The sequence below is a fragment of the Corticium candelabrum genome, chromosome 18 (assembly GCF_963422355.1).
Source record: "Corticium candelabrum chromosome 18, ooCorCand1.1, whole genome shotgun sequence".
Taxonomy (NCBI): domain Eukaryota; kingdom Metazoa; phylum Porifera; class Homoscleromorpha; order Homosclerophorida; family Plakinidae; genus Corticium; species Corticium candelabrum.
This window is the reverse complement of record NC_085102.1, coordinates 1,001,936-1,016,897: the sequence shown is the minus strand read 5'-3', so window position 1 is coordinate 1,016,897 and position 14,962 is coordinate 1,001,936. Positions and strand designations below refer to the sequence as shown.

Genomic DNA, 14,962 nt, shown 5'->3' with positions numbered 1-14,962 from the left:
ACTCTTGATTGAGCCTTCAAACGCCGACGCATGTGTTGATGACACATGAGGCAAGAAGTGTATGAACATTTATTTCTTACAAAATAGAGTTTGCAGCAGTTTACGAACTTTTCTATTTACAAAAATTTATTGATTTATAGTTGTCAAATTTATTGTATGTTGTTGTAAGGATCTACTTTAGGAAGTGTTTGTAATTAGTATACCTTACTTGCCTGAGTATAGTTTCAGGGCTCCAGTAAGATCCCATCCTCACTTTTAGTAGGCTAAGATTTTCACACGTCTTTGCTCTTTAATTAGTGCTAATTAGCTCTTTTTACAGTGACTGTTTGCTAGGGTTGTGCTGCCTGTAGGAATGCTAATACCGTTATTCTTTACTTGTCTTGTGGAAGAGATTTGGTTAATTTACTGTTGAACAGAAGATTAGGCATCACCACAATGGCTTCTTGATGTAAAAAAATTGCCAACCAATTTTGCATTGGCAGGTGGTGTCATTATCCTCACTTGAATTAATTGATTAATCTTTTGCCAATTAACACCTCTAGGTGTCAGTCTATCAAGCAACATCCCATCCCAACTTTTCCTTTGATTCCAGCCAACCTATGGGGGTGGGTTAATACTTGGGGTGAGTACAGCAGTATTCTTCGAAATTATATGGTCAGAGAAAGAATTGTCATGTTTGGCAAACAAGGGAGGGTGGTGTATGGCATAGAGAGTGTGGTATACTGATTTGAGAATTTGAAAAGTATGTTATAGGTCCTATCTTGGGCAGTGTGATTTTAACACAGCTAGGTATAGCTTTAGCAGCAGACACCCAACTACTGTGCATTCGGACCCCAGTGTTTTACACATTTTTTTCAGTTTGGGCAAGCACATGACACCTGAATGTCATTTGCATTGAGTTGACAAAATTACACAAGGTTTTTATCTGTGGCTGCTTGCAAAAAATCATTTAGTTTTGAAGGCTTTGGTACAGCAGATGAAGGTCAAAGGACTAACAATTTCCTGTTACTACTTATGTAAGAAACATGAAATCAGTCCGCAAAAATATCTGCATCACAATTGTGTGTACCAAGGATGTGGCATTTTGCATACACTACAAACTAATTAGGCTAAGAAAGAATTAAACCAGAAAAAATGAGGGTCAGAAATGCTTTGTGGCTGTTATATTATTATATGTCATGCTCAGCCAGATCAGTCTGGTTAGTAAGGTCTCTTGTAAGCACAAGAAGCAAACCCTGCCTTAGAGGTGCTTAGATCATCATGGCTGTCTAGACAGGATTGCAGAATCCGACTGGATCAAAGAAGCACTGTTTTCTGTAAGTGCTGCAGGTTGTTGATGACCTGGAACTATGTCCAGCCACTGTGCAATACTTGTGTGTACTGTGCTCAACACCCCACACCACTTTCCAGCCACATGCGGCTTGCCTTCATTCGCAAGTTGCTGTAGTTTACAAACTTCTTACCATGTTTTCTGGCGATTTTGCCGTCACCATCTGTTCTTTATTGGACTCTCATCTGGTGACTAATGTTGTAGTTGATGATGGAAGCTGCCACCTGTTTGTGTTGATCAGTGTAGTTTTTCAGTACCAAGGTTCCACAGCCTGCCATAATGTGGTGTTAACTGTCTCCAGGTGTGCACTGCACAAATGGCAAGTTGGACCGACACCCTGATGCATAATGTTGCACTCATAATACCAAGTTTGAAGAGTCTTGAGCAGCAACAGCCAGTCTCTCTGTTGCAGCAGGAAGATTTGATCACTTTAGCCATCTGTATGTTTATGGCCACGGGTGGTTTCTCAGTAAGACGATGATACTGACCATGCATATGCTTCCTGCCCTAGCACTGTACATGAAGAGAACTGCTGTACATGTTGAAATGTTTCACAACCGTCTGAGGCGCTTGCTTGAAGACACCGTCGCACTTGATGGTCTCACTTCCTTGCAGGTTTTGCGACTTGTTTCTAGCCAGATTTCTCTGCAACTGTGCAGACAACGACTGACCATGAGTCAGATCGAATGAGATGACCTCTTAGCATCACAGCCTTGTACCATTTGCATGAACAGTTCTTCACAATACAAGCCTGATACGCTGACTCGATCTGTTGTAGTCCTTGACCACCGTCAGTGCACGGAGCGTACAGCCCGTCAACATCTGCAGCAGGATGGTGGACACTGTGCATAGAGAGAAGTTTCCTGGTCCATTGATTACGCTGCTGCGTGTCTGTATTTGTCCAATGAATGACACCAGACTTGTGAGTGAGAACCTATAGTGCAAACTTGTTGACGGCCAGAGTCTTGTTCCGACCATAGCATTGAACTATACATGTATTTCATACATGTGTTTACCATGAAAGTTATGGGAGTGGGTGGATAGTAGATAATTTTTTGTTGAAGAGTGTTGAAATATCTAAAAGTGTGTAGTGCTTGTGCCATTTTTGTCTTAATTTAATAGAATAATAAATTTGTGAATTTTATCTTTGTCCAATTGTTGTGTATGGTTTTAAAGTTGCTTTGACCTTTGTTGGAAATCTCACTTTTGCACATTTTATATGAAATAAGGTGCACTGCAGGTCCTAACGCTGCTCGATCAGTGCATTCAGGCTTGAGTGCATCGATTTCAGTTGTCAATAAGAACAGTAGATGTTGTTATTCATTTGTACTTTCAAACGAAATTGTCTAGTAATTGCTTTTGACAGCAATGTAGGCATTTTGCCACGATAATAAATTAAGCCAAAATAAAGTTTCTGTTTTGTATTGCCTAGCTAGATACTCTGCTTTGTTGCTTTGTTTAGTCCCCACGCTGTTACTGATGTTGTTGACAAAGGCAAGAGAGAGGTTCACACTTTTTATGTTCGTCCAGTCGATGATGCTGGAAACAGAGGTGCAGCAACGTCGTTTACTTGGGAAATTGGTGAGTTCTTTTATCTGTACTTTTATACATCTGAATATGGTTTTTCTTGACAGATCGCATTGATGTAACAGTGCTTTGGCAAACAAGACCTGATGTAAGATGTAGTGTTTAGTTTCTATTTATGTTGCACGCAAGATAGTGGTGTAGCACTTTGGAAAATGAATAGAGCTTGTAGAGAGAAACAGAGCTGTGTTAGTCATTTATGTACGAATGTAGTAAAATTTAGACTAACATTGTGGGGAACTAAGTACAGTAGTCATATGCCTGTTTAATTAGCACGTAATATGTTTCAGGAATTTGCATCCTATACTTTGATAATTAAGAGTATTCTTATCAGATGTAAAAAACAAGGTCTATAGAGGGGAGGTCCAACAAGAATAAGCTTATCTTGTACGAGTCGGAGTAGATCTTACAAAGACAAATCGATTGGTATGAGTTACTTTGTTTTCTTTGCTTTCGTAAACGAGAACAAGCGATGTTTCGGAGATGTGCAATGTCCATATGCCCACTTCCCACTTCCTGGTTGATTAAGCCCCACCCACTGCAAACGAATCAATGCGTTTACGGACGAATGCTACAGATATATTGAGAATGCCGAATGTGAATGCAAAGATATTATGAAGATCTGGCTCTTTGCTGTTAGTGGTTCCTCTGTAAGTAAAATGGTGTGGGTAGAGCTGTTTTCCGTCAGACTTTATAGGAGTATTTCTCATTACTATGGCTTACCTAGAGAACGTGCTTTTGCTTGTGTATTTGTTTATCTTTGTTCTTTTAATATCCGAGATGAAACGTTCAACATGTCATCTAGTGTGTGCTACAGAGGACATTCCTGTTTTCACATCCTATCTGCTCACTATCTTTTGCCGCTGATTGGTAGAAGATTACAATGTCAGATGTGAAATAAGAATGTCCTCTGTTGCACATGCCAGACAGCACGGTGCACTGAACGTTTCTCTTTGGATATTAAAAGAACAAAAATAAGCTAATACTCAAGCAAAAGTGCGTTCTCTAGGTAAGCTGTAGTAATGAGGAATTCTGTTTGAATGTCTGACAGAAAAACAGCTTCACAGACAGCAAGAAGGCAGATTTTATCACAGTGGGCAGAGCTTAGTCGACCAGGAAGCGGAGAGCGGGCGCATGGGCGTCGCACATCACAGAAACATTGCTCATTCTTGTTTACGAAAGCGAAGATAACAGAGTAACTCATACCGATCGATTTGTCTTCATAAGATCTACTCCTTCAACTTAAGTTTATTTTTGGCTTTCCCTCTACATTAAGCTTAGAAACAGACTTATTTGCTTGTTGGGAAAATTTACAGCTTGAACATCATGCAGCAGTTGAGGTACTATGACACCACATGAAAGGAGGGTGTGGACAGAGTATCATCTGGTCGAATGTAATGTGTAAATGTCAAGGGTGCATGTGCGTGTGTGTATGTGCATGTGCATGTGCGTGTCGAGTTTTACCTGTTTCATTAGGCTGTTTTTAGAAATGATTTACCCTTGTTTCAAGAGTTTTCCTAAAATCCGGCTACATGCCATTCCATAATCATGAGCAAACCCTACAGACAGAGTATTATTGTACTCTATAATGTAAACTAGATTTAAAGTTGTTTGACAGAGGTCAATTACATACAGTAGTATATCAAAATTGTCATAGCACTTGGTTCAGTCCGCAAAACCTCCGAACTACTGTATATTATTACAAAGGCATCATGCTGCTTGAAATAAAAATGAGCAGCTCAAAACTTGAGGGTTGTGGTTGAGAATGGCCTTGGCTGCACGATACTAGTCATCATCATCATTGTGGTTGACGACGGCCTTGGCTACACAATACTAGTCATCATCATCATCATCATCAGCAACAGCAGCATCATCATCATCATCACCATCATCATCATTGTCATCATCATCATCATCATCATCATCATCATCATGCAGTCAGTTGACACAACTATGACTGCTCATGGCATTGGTATGGCTTGGTAAGCTCTCTCCATACTTGTCAGTTTTCGCTTGAGTTTGCCGTCTGTTGTGATCAATTCCTTTCCACTTCTTATTCATTTTGCAGTATCTTTGAATCTTGATTTAAAGCAGGTGTTTCATTATATACGCATGTAATTTGTCTACTTGAGCTTTATAGACTGTTCTGGTTTTCAACTCCGTACAGTAGGGAAGAAAGTATTATAGCTTGGTATACCTTACATTTGACACGTATAGAAACATGCCTATTTTTCTACAGCCTCTTCTGTAGCCTGCCAAATGCAGCACTAGCTCTGCTTACTCTATATGTGATTTCTTGATCCAGTCGTGCATTATCTGAGATGATGCTGCCTAGGTATCATATCAGTGTTCAACAGTATTGTTCCGTTGATCCTTGAATGGACTCTTTTTGCTTATACACAACTTGTTTGGGTCATTCAGTGCTATCTGAATCACTTGCGTCATTACTCTATCTAAATCACTTCACAAGACTGCCAAAGTCCTAGTCACAGACTTCAAATTCTTCATAAATCTGCTTATATTCATAGTCAATGTCTACCGAGATTCTAAAAGTCATGAAATCTGCAAGGAAGCAGCCAGCCATAAGAAGAAAGGAATAACTTGTGCACATTGCAGAGATATCTGGATGGAGAAGCAATTTCTCTTTCTTGCAACGGTTTTATAACAAAGTAATGCATATTGACCTTATAGCAACACCATCAAGCAATAATGCAAACTTAGTTTTGGCAGAAATAAACCTGTACACCTAGTTTGGGATATAGCTCAAACTGTGCATGTTAAGCCATAGTGTGGTTTCTCAAAAAATGGCCCACATGTTTGATGTATGAGAAGGACACTATTGCTATAAATTATGGTATACAACTTTGTGTAAATTGGATGGAAGCAGAATTTTGATCCGTGATGTTCTAGGCATTGCACTAAACGTGTCAAATGGCTCTTGATTACTTTTTTTTGAGTCTCAGTTACATTATTAGCTACGACATTGTAGTAGTCACTATTTATGACAATCGGTTATAGCATGGTTAGTATTAGTGACAACTGGATCAAATTTTGAAAGTTGTCAAGAAAAGCATTCTGATTCATAAATACTTTTAAGCAAATTGTTTCTTACCGAATTTATGGGTGTTATACTTTGTACTAGAACAGTTCTGTTTGCAGCTGGTTGTTTATTGCAGGTTATTGATAACGATGTAGCTGAGCTTTTTGTTTGGTCAACAACTGAAAACTACCTGGATGAGCCTCCAACATTTATGTGTGAAGTAGATGTACGTGGAGCAAGACCTTGTGGACTGAACTACGACAGAAATGGACAATACAACTTTACTGCTACAGGATTAACACATGTATGGGAAATGTTGTAATTTTTTGCCTTGATGTGTTGTTTTATGTTTATGTGTACACTACTTACTTAGCACTTTTGGATGTAGTTTATGTCTTTTTGTGATGTTTTTATCATTGGTTTGTTTGAATTCTTCTTGTTACATTGAGATTCCTATGTTTGAAGTCAATATGGACAAAGTTTTGTATGCATTTTACATGTTTGCAGCATGTGCGTTTGGCGTTACCATTTCTTTCTGGTAGTTGTACCTTATTTGCCCAACCTCTTCGTGCTTTCATTTCTAAAGGGTTTAGGAGAGTGGCTGTTTACATGAGCCTATCATTAAATTTGTGGTCTACTTGCTGCTTATACAACATCTACATCTACTTGGTAACTGGCTTGGTTTGTACGTATTGTATGGTTCAGTTGGTTATTGCCTATTTATCAACTTTTGTTACTTTCCACATCTAGCCAACAGGCACTTTATCTTGTTGTCCCATGTGTTGGTAATATTGCTACAATGTCAAACTTTGCTAATATGCATGTCGATGTGGTGCATTTATCGGTTTAGCTTTTGTGTTTTGCCAAAATTTAAATAGTTTGTCATTCTAACTTTTGTCTGTGTTGGTGTTTGATGTTTAGGGTCATCACGATTTCTATCTAACACCCATTGATTATGTTGGAAATGTTGCTCCTCGTCTGAAGTACAGTTGGACAACTGGTGCGTGAGCTGCTGTTACAAGCACCTTATTTAATTATTGACCAATGACATTATATTAGACTTAGTGCCACCAGTCATCTATTACACTCCAAACTGGGGTCCTCCAAAGTACACTAACAGTCGAACTGTAAAGTTTGTGTAAGTTTGCTTTCTATGTTTCCATTACGTAAGATCAGGAAATTGACAATTGCTAATTCTAGTTTCTCAACCGAGACTCATGCTGAACTGGAATGCCGGCTGGATGCTGTAAGTGCATATAACAGGCAAAATGTGATTTAGCCACAGAGCATTGATATTGGTGGTTAAGTTGTCAATCCTAATAAATAGTCAATTATTTGAACTAGGATAAGCTAGTCACTTACATTAATTGGTTTTACTTTACTATCACCTTTGTTGCCAGTGAATCTGCTTGTTGCAGCTGCAGCAGGTCTGCAAAGGAAATGTTTAATGGTTTTGAAATGCCTTTTGAAAGCTCTTAGATCTTAAGAAGGCAGCCTTAATTCCTTATCTTGTCAGCTGTTGTGGTGTTTATTTATTAATTACACACAACTGTTAATTTGATCACAGCTACATCTGTACTTCTGTCAATCATCACGCAATAGTAAGGACTCACAAAGAACTCTTTCGGCTGCTCTTGCTTTAGCTGCTAAGCCAGCACATCTAGAAATGTTTGAACAACACTCATGTTAGTGTAATTAGCATTTCATGTTACGAAGCTGCTGCAGCTTTATCCCATGAAGTGCAAGACTTTAATACACTCTTCTACTTTGTGGTGTGGAATTTCTGATTGGGCAAGCTAATAGAGTCTCATCTTGTTGTGTTTTTTCTCTTCGGAATGAAAGCTGTTTCTTAAATGCTTTTGTCAAAATCTCTGTATTGCTGCAGCAGACTACATTAGAAAACTACTTTGTTTTGGCCAATGCTTGCATGAGTGCAGGAAATGATGCTTCAGACTACATGGACTGGCTACACGCATTCTTTGTGTAATGTCTTAACACACAATGAGCACAATAGGTTTACAACTGGTTTTTACTGCTATGCGAATTCATGGTTTGGTTTTGCTTGTATCCAACTATGTGCTTACTGGACTGTAACTTTTGCAGCCAAATAACAATAATTGTGAATTTATAGCTTTGTAATTTATATGCACTGACATCTGCTCATCCTGACTTGGAGGCTGAAAGCACAAGTAGGAAGAAAGAACATGTACTCATGATTTCAACATGAATTTATGCGATTGATCCACACAGAAGCAGACACATCATGTAACATGCAGATGCACACAGGAAGGGTAATTACTAACCATATCATATGCAATGCACTCGACTTACAATTTGTAGCATATTAGTTGCCTTAATTAACAGATCTAATAATTACGACAATCATTACTGTAGAATTCTTTTGTCAGATTTTGTCAAATTAAATAATGAAGTCATCATTAACTATAATACTAAAATATGTTTAAGGAAATATTATTTTTGATTTGCAAGGCTGGGTTGTGTTGTCTCAGTACTTCTGCAAATTAAATATGATTTTGTGCCTGCAGCTTACAGATGTGAAAATGTAATTTATTTGCAGGGCAATGTGACTGTGCAAGATTACGAGAAGTGTTCAGTTCGAATCAGCACAGTAGCAAATGAAGTGAACACGTATGTGTATTCTGGGCTCCCTGATGATGAGTACACTTTTTACGCTCGATCCATTGATCAAGGAGGGAACATTTCACCTAATATATCATACATCTTTACAGTTGGTGAGTTGTTGGTGTTATGTTTCTTATTTTTAAGAAGAAAACCAGTTAGTGCATAACAGACTGTGTGTGTCTGTCTGTCTGTGTGTCTGTCTGTCTGTCTGTGTGTCTGTCTGTGTGTGTGTGTGTGTGTGTGTGTGTGTGTGTGCGTGTGTGTGTGTGTGTGTGTGCGTGTGTGTGTGTGTGTGTGTGTGTGTGTGTGTGGTGTGTGTGTGTGGTGTGGTGTGTGGTGTGTGTGTGTGTGTGTGTGTGTGTGTATGTGTGTGTGTGTGTGTGTGTGGTGTGTGTGTGGTGTGTGTGTGTGTGTGTGTGTGTGTGTGTGTGTGCTGTGGTGTGTGTGTGTGTGTGTGTGTGTGTGTGTGTGTGTGTGTGTGTGTGTGTGTGTGTGTGTGTGTGTGTGTGGTGCTGTGGCTCAATTGGTTAGAGAGTGCGTTTGGAGAATGGAAACATCTGGGACCTTGTAGGGTTGCAAGTTCAAGTCACAGTGATGGCGAGCTATGGCATAATTTCCTTGGGCAAGAAACTTACACACACTTGCCTTTCTCGACTCAGGAGTATAAATGAGTACCTGGTCTTTGACTGGGTGGCAAAGGCCTCCGGCTGTGACACAGTCCATCAGCCACTGGGGTCTGGGTGGGACTTCGGGTGTCCATACCACAGTTGGCGTTGCAGTCGGTGCTCCTGCAGGCAGTCCGTGCTCCTGCAAGCACCGGGCCAGGTTCCAGGAGATTGCTTAGCACGGCCCATAGCTTCTACTTGGTGCACAGGAACCCAGCCATCTGGCTGGGGGCATTACTGTTTATTGCAGCTGTTTATCCATTTGCCATTTTTGCTTTTTGCCATTTGTGTGTGTGTTCGTGTGTGTGTGTGTGTGTGTGTGTGTGTGTGTGTGTGTGTGTGTGTGTGTGTGTGTGAGTGTTTGTTTGTGTGTGTGCATGTGTGTATGTGTGTGTGTGTGTGTGTGTGTGTGTGTGTGTGTGTGTGTGTGCACTCGCACGGGTGCGCATGCACACCCATACATGTTTTGGTGCACACATATTTTTTGTTTGAACGTGTCTATGAGTTAGTGTACTTTGTGTGTCTTTTTGGTTTTGTTGCTGGTTTTTAGTGGCTGTTTGTAAAAGTTGCTGGTTGTAAGAGTTGCTATTCTAATTTGTTTGTAGTCTAATGGCTTACTAATCTACTCTGTTCATTGTTTATGCTTGATTATTTGTTTCCTCTAGACACCGTCGGTCCAGCTGTATCATTTTCAGCACATCCGAATCGTTACACTAACAAACTTTCAGCAACATTTGTTCTCAATGCATCAGAAATTTTGTCAACGTTTGAATGTCAGTACATCAGTGACAGATACCAAGGGATTGGGTAGGAAATTCATAAATCAGTAACACAATGCTATTGTGCACTCTTCAAATGGTGTGCATTTTATTTGACGTGAAAGCATGTATTGATCAGTGTTTGAGACAAAATAGCATAGTTTTTGCCGGTTACCCCACAGTAAGCAAGTTGGTTTCATGGGATGGAGTGAGATTTCAAAGCAGCATGCAGTAGCACAAGCACTTAACAAAATTTACTGCTCTTTCGATACAGTGTAAACGCTGTGTCCAGCTTAGCACTCTGGCACAGCATTACCATTTTGAGTCCAATTCCTTGTCTTCGCATGAGTACACCTGTGCACTACCACAGTCACGATATTATGGAAGATGCAAATGTTGTAACACATCCCAACAAAGATGAATTTTGCTTAGTTAGGCTATCTAACGAGCTGTGGTATAGGGATGACATGTTAGTTCTAGTAAATAATACCTACAGACTAAGGTTACACATGACAGGCAGTGTGTATTTGGGCATCGGTCCTAATGTGGGAAATCTGCAGGCTGGAAGTGACTTCAACAATAATATATGATATCAAAGTTAATAGATGCTATCAAAACTCAGTTAGTGTTGCCAGTTAGGACAAAATCTTGGTGAGAGCACTGTTGATTATGAACGTGGATGGCAAATACAATGCCAAAAACCTGTGTTCGTGTAGTGCATATGACAATTATCTATTTGTAGATGCACCTTCCAGGAAATGTAATTAATGCATTGTTTGGATATGTTTTTCAGTATTTGAATGCTAGCACATTTTCAGGGTTACTTGTAACAAACGATAAGGCTTGAGGAAGTTAATTAATTAATTAATAATGCCCAGTTAATGCATAATTCAAAATTTTACTCTTATGCAGTATGGTTTGTTTGTAGCTCAATATGGTTGCCATGTAGTGCACAACCTTTTTTTGCTGGTGTCATTAATTCTCAAGGAGATGTTCAGTTTACAGTTGATCAGTTCAAGGATCAGGTAGTATTCAGATGTTTCACAGAATAATTAATTAGTGTGTATTATGTTTTTAATTAGTCTGGGAATCGCATTATCTACATTGATAAACCTCACGTGTTGAAAGCACGTGCTACTGATCGAGCAGGCAATACGGGACCTGAATCAAGCTGGATATGGGAGATTGATCTTTTGCCTCCAAATTTGAACTTCAGTAATGCTGACAATGATAAGAACATTGGGATCACCAATCAGAACTTTCGCTGGGTCAATGAAACAAGCATAGTCTTGGACTTTGCAGCACTTGAAAGTACCTACCAGTGTCACATTCAGCAATATAGTGTAGCAATGAAGAAGTTTTTTAATGTAAGTGAGATACTTGAACTATTCACTTTTTATTTTCAACTTATCTTCTTTCTATATGTCTGTCAATCAAGTTTATTGTCTAGAATTTGTTGTTTTGTTTGCTCGTTTTCAGACAATATGTCTGACACAGTGTTCAAAATCTTATGGCAGACTTAGTTGTAACCTTGGCAATCTCACAAAATTTTTAGTTGTCAAGGAGTTCATGGCTTTTACATATATGTATATCATAAATATCAAATAATGATACTAATTGTTCTGGCAAGTAAATGAAATTTTGGGATTCAGAGGTGGTCACCCTTAGTTTGACCTGAGTAATTTCACTATTATACTGTACGGCATAAAAACAAAATTCATTGAGTGACGTTAGTTGTCAGGATGGCAACCTTGCTGGAATAATTGGTTGAACTCAGTTAGTCGTCAAATGACAACTTGACGATGACTGTTTCGAACACTGCTGACAGCTTTTGTCTGTGTTAATTTGCTGTAATTTGGTATCACAACATTATGTGTAGCTTGGAGATTGCCACGATGATAAGTTTTATTGGAGTCTGTTTAGGTCACAGTTGAAGACTGCCAACCACCCTATCTTTTTACAAACTACAGTGGATTATTCAGAGTGAAGGTAACCAGTGATGTTTTGAGTTTTAGTGTTTTATTGAGTTGGGTGAATGTGTGTGACTTTAGGTAGTAGCATTTGATTATTTTGGCAATACTGCAGCTGTTTCTGAAAATGGAAATGGATATGTATTTGGCATAGGTAAGTTGTGTGTGTGTGTGTGTGCGTGTGTGTGTGTGTGTGTGTGTGTGTGTGTGTGTGTGTGTGTGTGTGTGTGTGTATGCGTGTGTGCATGTGTGTGTGTGTGTGTGTGTGTGTGTGTGTGTGTGTGTGTGTGTGGGTGTGGGTGTGCTGTAGCTAATTTGGTTAGAGAGTGCATTTGGAGAATGAAAACATTCGAGACCTTGTAGAGTTGCAGGTTCAAGTCACGGTGATGTCGAGCTATGGCATAACTTCCTTAAGCAAGAAACTTACATACAATTGCTTCTCTCGACTCAGGTGTATACATGAGTACCTGGTCATTGACTGGGGTGGACATGACCGCTGGCTTGGCATCATGCAAGTAACATCATGCAGCAGACGGGTACTTGTGGGCCTTGGTGTCCAGTCCCAGAGTTGTGCCATAGTCAGTGCATTTGGATGACTTTGGCCAAGCTCCAGGTGGATTGTAGCGCTGGCTCTAAGCCTCCAAGCAGCGCATGGAGGCCCTGTCTCTAGAGGCAGGGGGAGCTATATATCTTCGCAACTGACCTTAAGGTCGACGTCGAATGACGTGGAGGGCTTGACATTTGTCCATTTTTGTTGTGTGTGTGTGTGTGTGTGTGTGTGTGTGTGTGTGTGTGTGTGTGTGTGTGTGTGTGAGGTGGCAGTCACATGGTTGGTTGGTGCTACACGACTTGTGGGAAGCAGGTGTTATCTTGGACTTGCAGGTCGTAGTTTAATTCACAATGATGGTCACTACTGTAATTTTCTTGGGCAAATGAATTCACTTGCAGTTGTTTTTTCAACTCAGGAGTACAAAGGAGTACATAGTCTTTGACAGGGGGTGGTGGACAAACTATTAGCTTTGGCAGTAATAAGACCTGCAACATACAGATAAAGGTGGGACGTGATGCCTACACCCAATGTGTTGCATTATGTTGCATTAGCCTTGCCCCAGACTCAATGTGGATTGCAGCCTCGGATGCGCTACCATCACCACTACGTCTGATTCGGTACTGCCCCTTGCGGTCAGCGCTAATCATGTCCGACATGATTAGTGTCAGCTACAAGTGTACTTTGTCGGCGTAGTACATTACAGGAAACAACTGTCGCGTGGGATCTTTGCTAATTAGCGTGCAGTAAGTAGGCAGCAGTCCAATGCATTGAAGTAGAGACATATGACGCATTGCAGCTTTAACTGAGAACCTGTGTACGCATTCAAAGGCGTATGATGCACTGCAAGTGCCATTTCTGATCTGCCATTTCACTGCTACGCTCTCTAATGTAGCTGTAATCTCTTACTAACGCTTGACAGCGGCCTAAAATTGCAATATCGACAAGTACAGAGGCTAGAACAACGTCAAAGTCCAATCGAAAGCTCAGTTTTTAGCTAAGATCATTAGTATGACACGCGCTGAAGAATTTGATTACATACTTACTCCCGCCCAGTAAGGCGGTACTGGACCAGACGTAGTGGTGATGGCAGCACATCTGCGGCTGCAATCCACACTACGTCTGGGGCGAGGCTAGTGTTGCATCATGGTCAGTGCTCCTGGATAATTCTGGCCGAGTTTCAGGAGTTAAGTCAACTTAGACCCATTAGACTTTGCTTACTGCACGGATGCCTTGTTCTTGGGATGGGGGAAGCTATCATTGGTGGACTGAAGGGGTTATCACTTATCCATTTGTTCATTTTGTGTGTGTAACACTAAAAATGCTTAAAATGCTAGTTGAATCAGCATATACTCTGCATACAGACCAAGTTTGAAATTTAATGACATTGATCAACTCACTTTTGTCTGCATTGTTTTATTAGGTTTATTTTTAGGGGTTTTATAGCCTATGCATGTTTATGTGGCTGGACTCTTTTCATCGTAACATCTGATGATTGCCTTTCTTGTCTGACATATCAGCAATGGTACAAACATATGTATGCAGGGCCATATTGAAAGAGCATTTCACCGGTCTGTGCAACTCTGACTTCATCCTCAACCGCTATTCTAGTCACACATCAAGGTTGGAAGTTTGACACTACATCTCAGACCAAACTTGATAGCTGAGCATTATGATAAGGTTAGAAAACAAAAACGTACGAGGCGGTTTTTGAAGTAAAGACTGTGATAGTTGCTGAAGCGAAAGTAAAACATGCTTTTGCATCACTGACTCAACTTCAATTGATGGTGAAAATCACACATACGGCGATGTTTTGGCTGTAGAAAGAAGGCATTTGGTGTCATGTGATTATGCGCAGCGACACACATTGACAGGGACGTAGCTGCCGGTCCGTTGGTCCAGTTAGTTCAGTTTGAGCTGACCACTTTTCAATATTTGTACTTTCACCGACAGACCATTCCCAGCAACTTCCGCATAGGGCATAGCTGATTAAATAAGTTTTTAATCACTTTGAGACAGCCTCATATCAAGTCACTGCAGCCCTGCAGATCAGAACACATACAGCTTGTAGACCTGTTCATTCTGGTTTTAGAATAGCAGATAGTAAGTGGAACCAGATGGTGTTGCTTCTGTCGCCTCCCTGTAATGCCTCATCACCCTATGAACTTATTGTTTCCTACGAGACCGTCCTGGGAGTCTAAGAATTAATCCTGTGCTGCTTTGTACTCTGCACAGACCCAATGCATGGTTTTATACCTGGCTGCCTTTCAATACGACATCGAGGATGCTGAAACATTGCATCACTACATTACTATGTAAAACACGAGAAAAATTATCTTTTGTGTCTGTGTCTGCGCATGCACGTCTGCGTGCTTGCTAATTTTCAACCGGACCACTTCCAAACTGCCGGCTACGGCCCTGTGTT

General features: G+C 40.3%; 1 protein-coding gene across 1 annotated transcript in view; it reads left to right on the top strand.

Moving 5' to 3' along the window:
• Window positions 1-14,962, top strand: part of LOC134194330 (uncharacterized) — a 54,724-nt gene that overhangs the window by 18,549 nt on the left and 21,213 nt on the right. Inside the window, exons 11-22 of the mRNA XM_062663257.1 lie at window positions 2,793-2,911; window positions 2,965-3,005; window positions 6,091-6,258; window positions 6,876-6,954; window positions 7,014-7,092; window positions 7,155-7,200; window positions 8,533-8,707; window positions 9,928-10,069; window positions 10,949-11,045; window positions 11,103-11,387; window positions 11,944-12,009; window positions 12,072-12,144. Of these exons, the coding sequence (XP_062519241.1) occupies window positions 2,793-2,911; window positions 2,965-3,005; window positions 6,091-6,258; window positions 6,876-6,954; window positions 7,014-7,092; window positions 7,155-7,200; window positions 8,533-8,707; window positions 9,928-10,069; window positions 10,949-11,045; window positions 11,103-11,387; window positions 11,944-12,009; window positions 12,072-12,144 (1,370 nt within the window). The remainder of the gene's footprint in view (window positions 1-2,792; window positions 2,912-2,964; window positions 3,006-6,090; window positions 6,259-6,875; window positions 6,955-7,013; window positions 7,093-7,154; window positions 7,201-8,532; window positions 8,708-9,927; window positions 10,070-10,948; window positions 11,046-11,102; window positions 11,388-11,943; window positions 12,010-12,071; window positions 12,145-14,962) is intronic.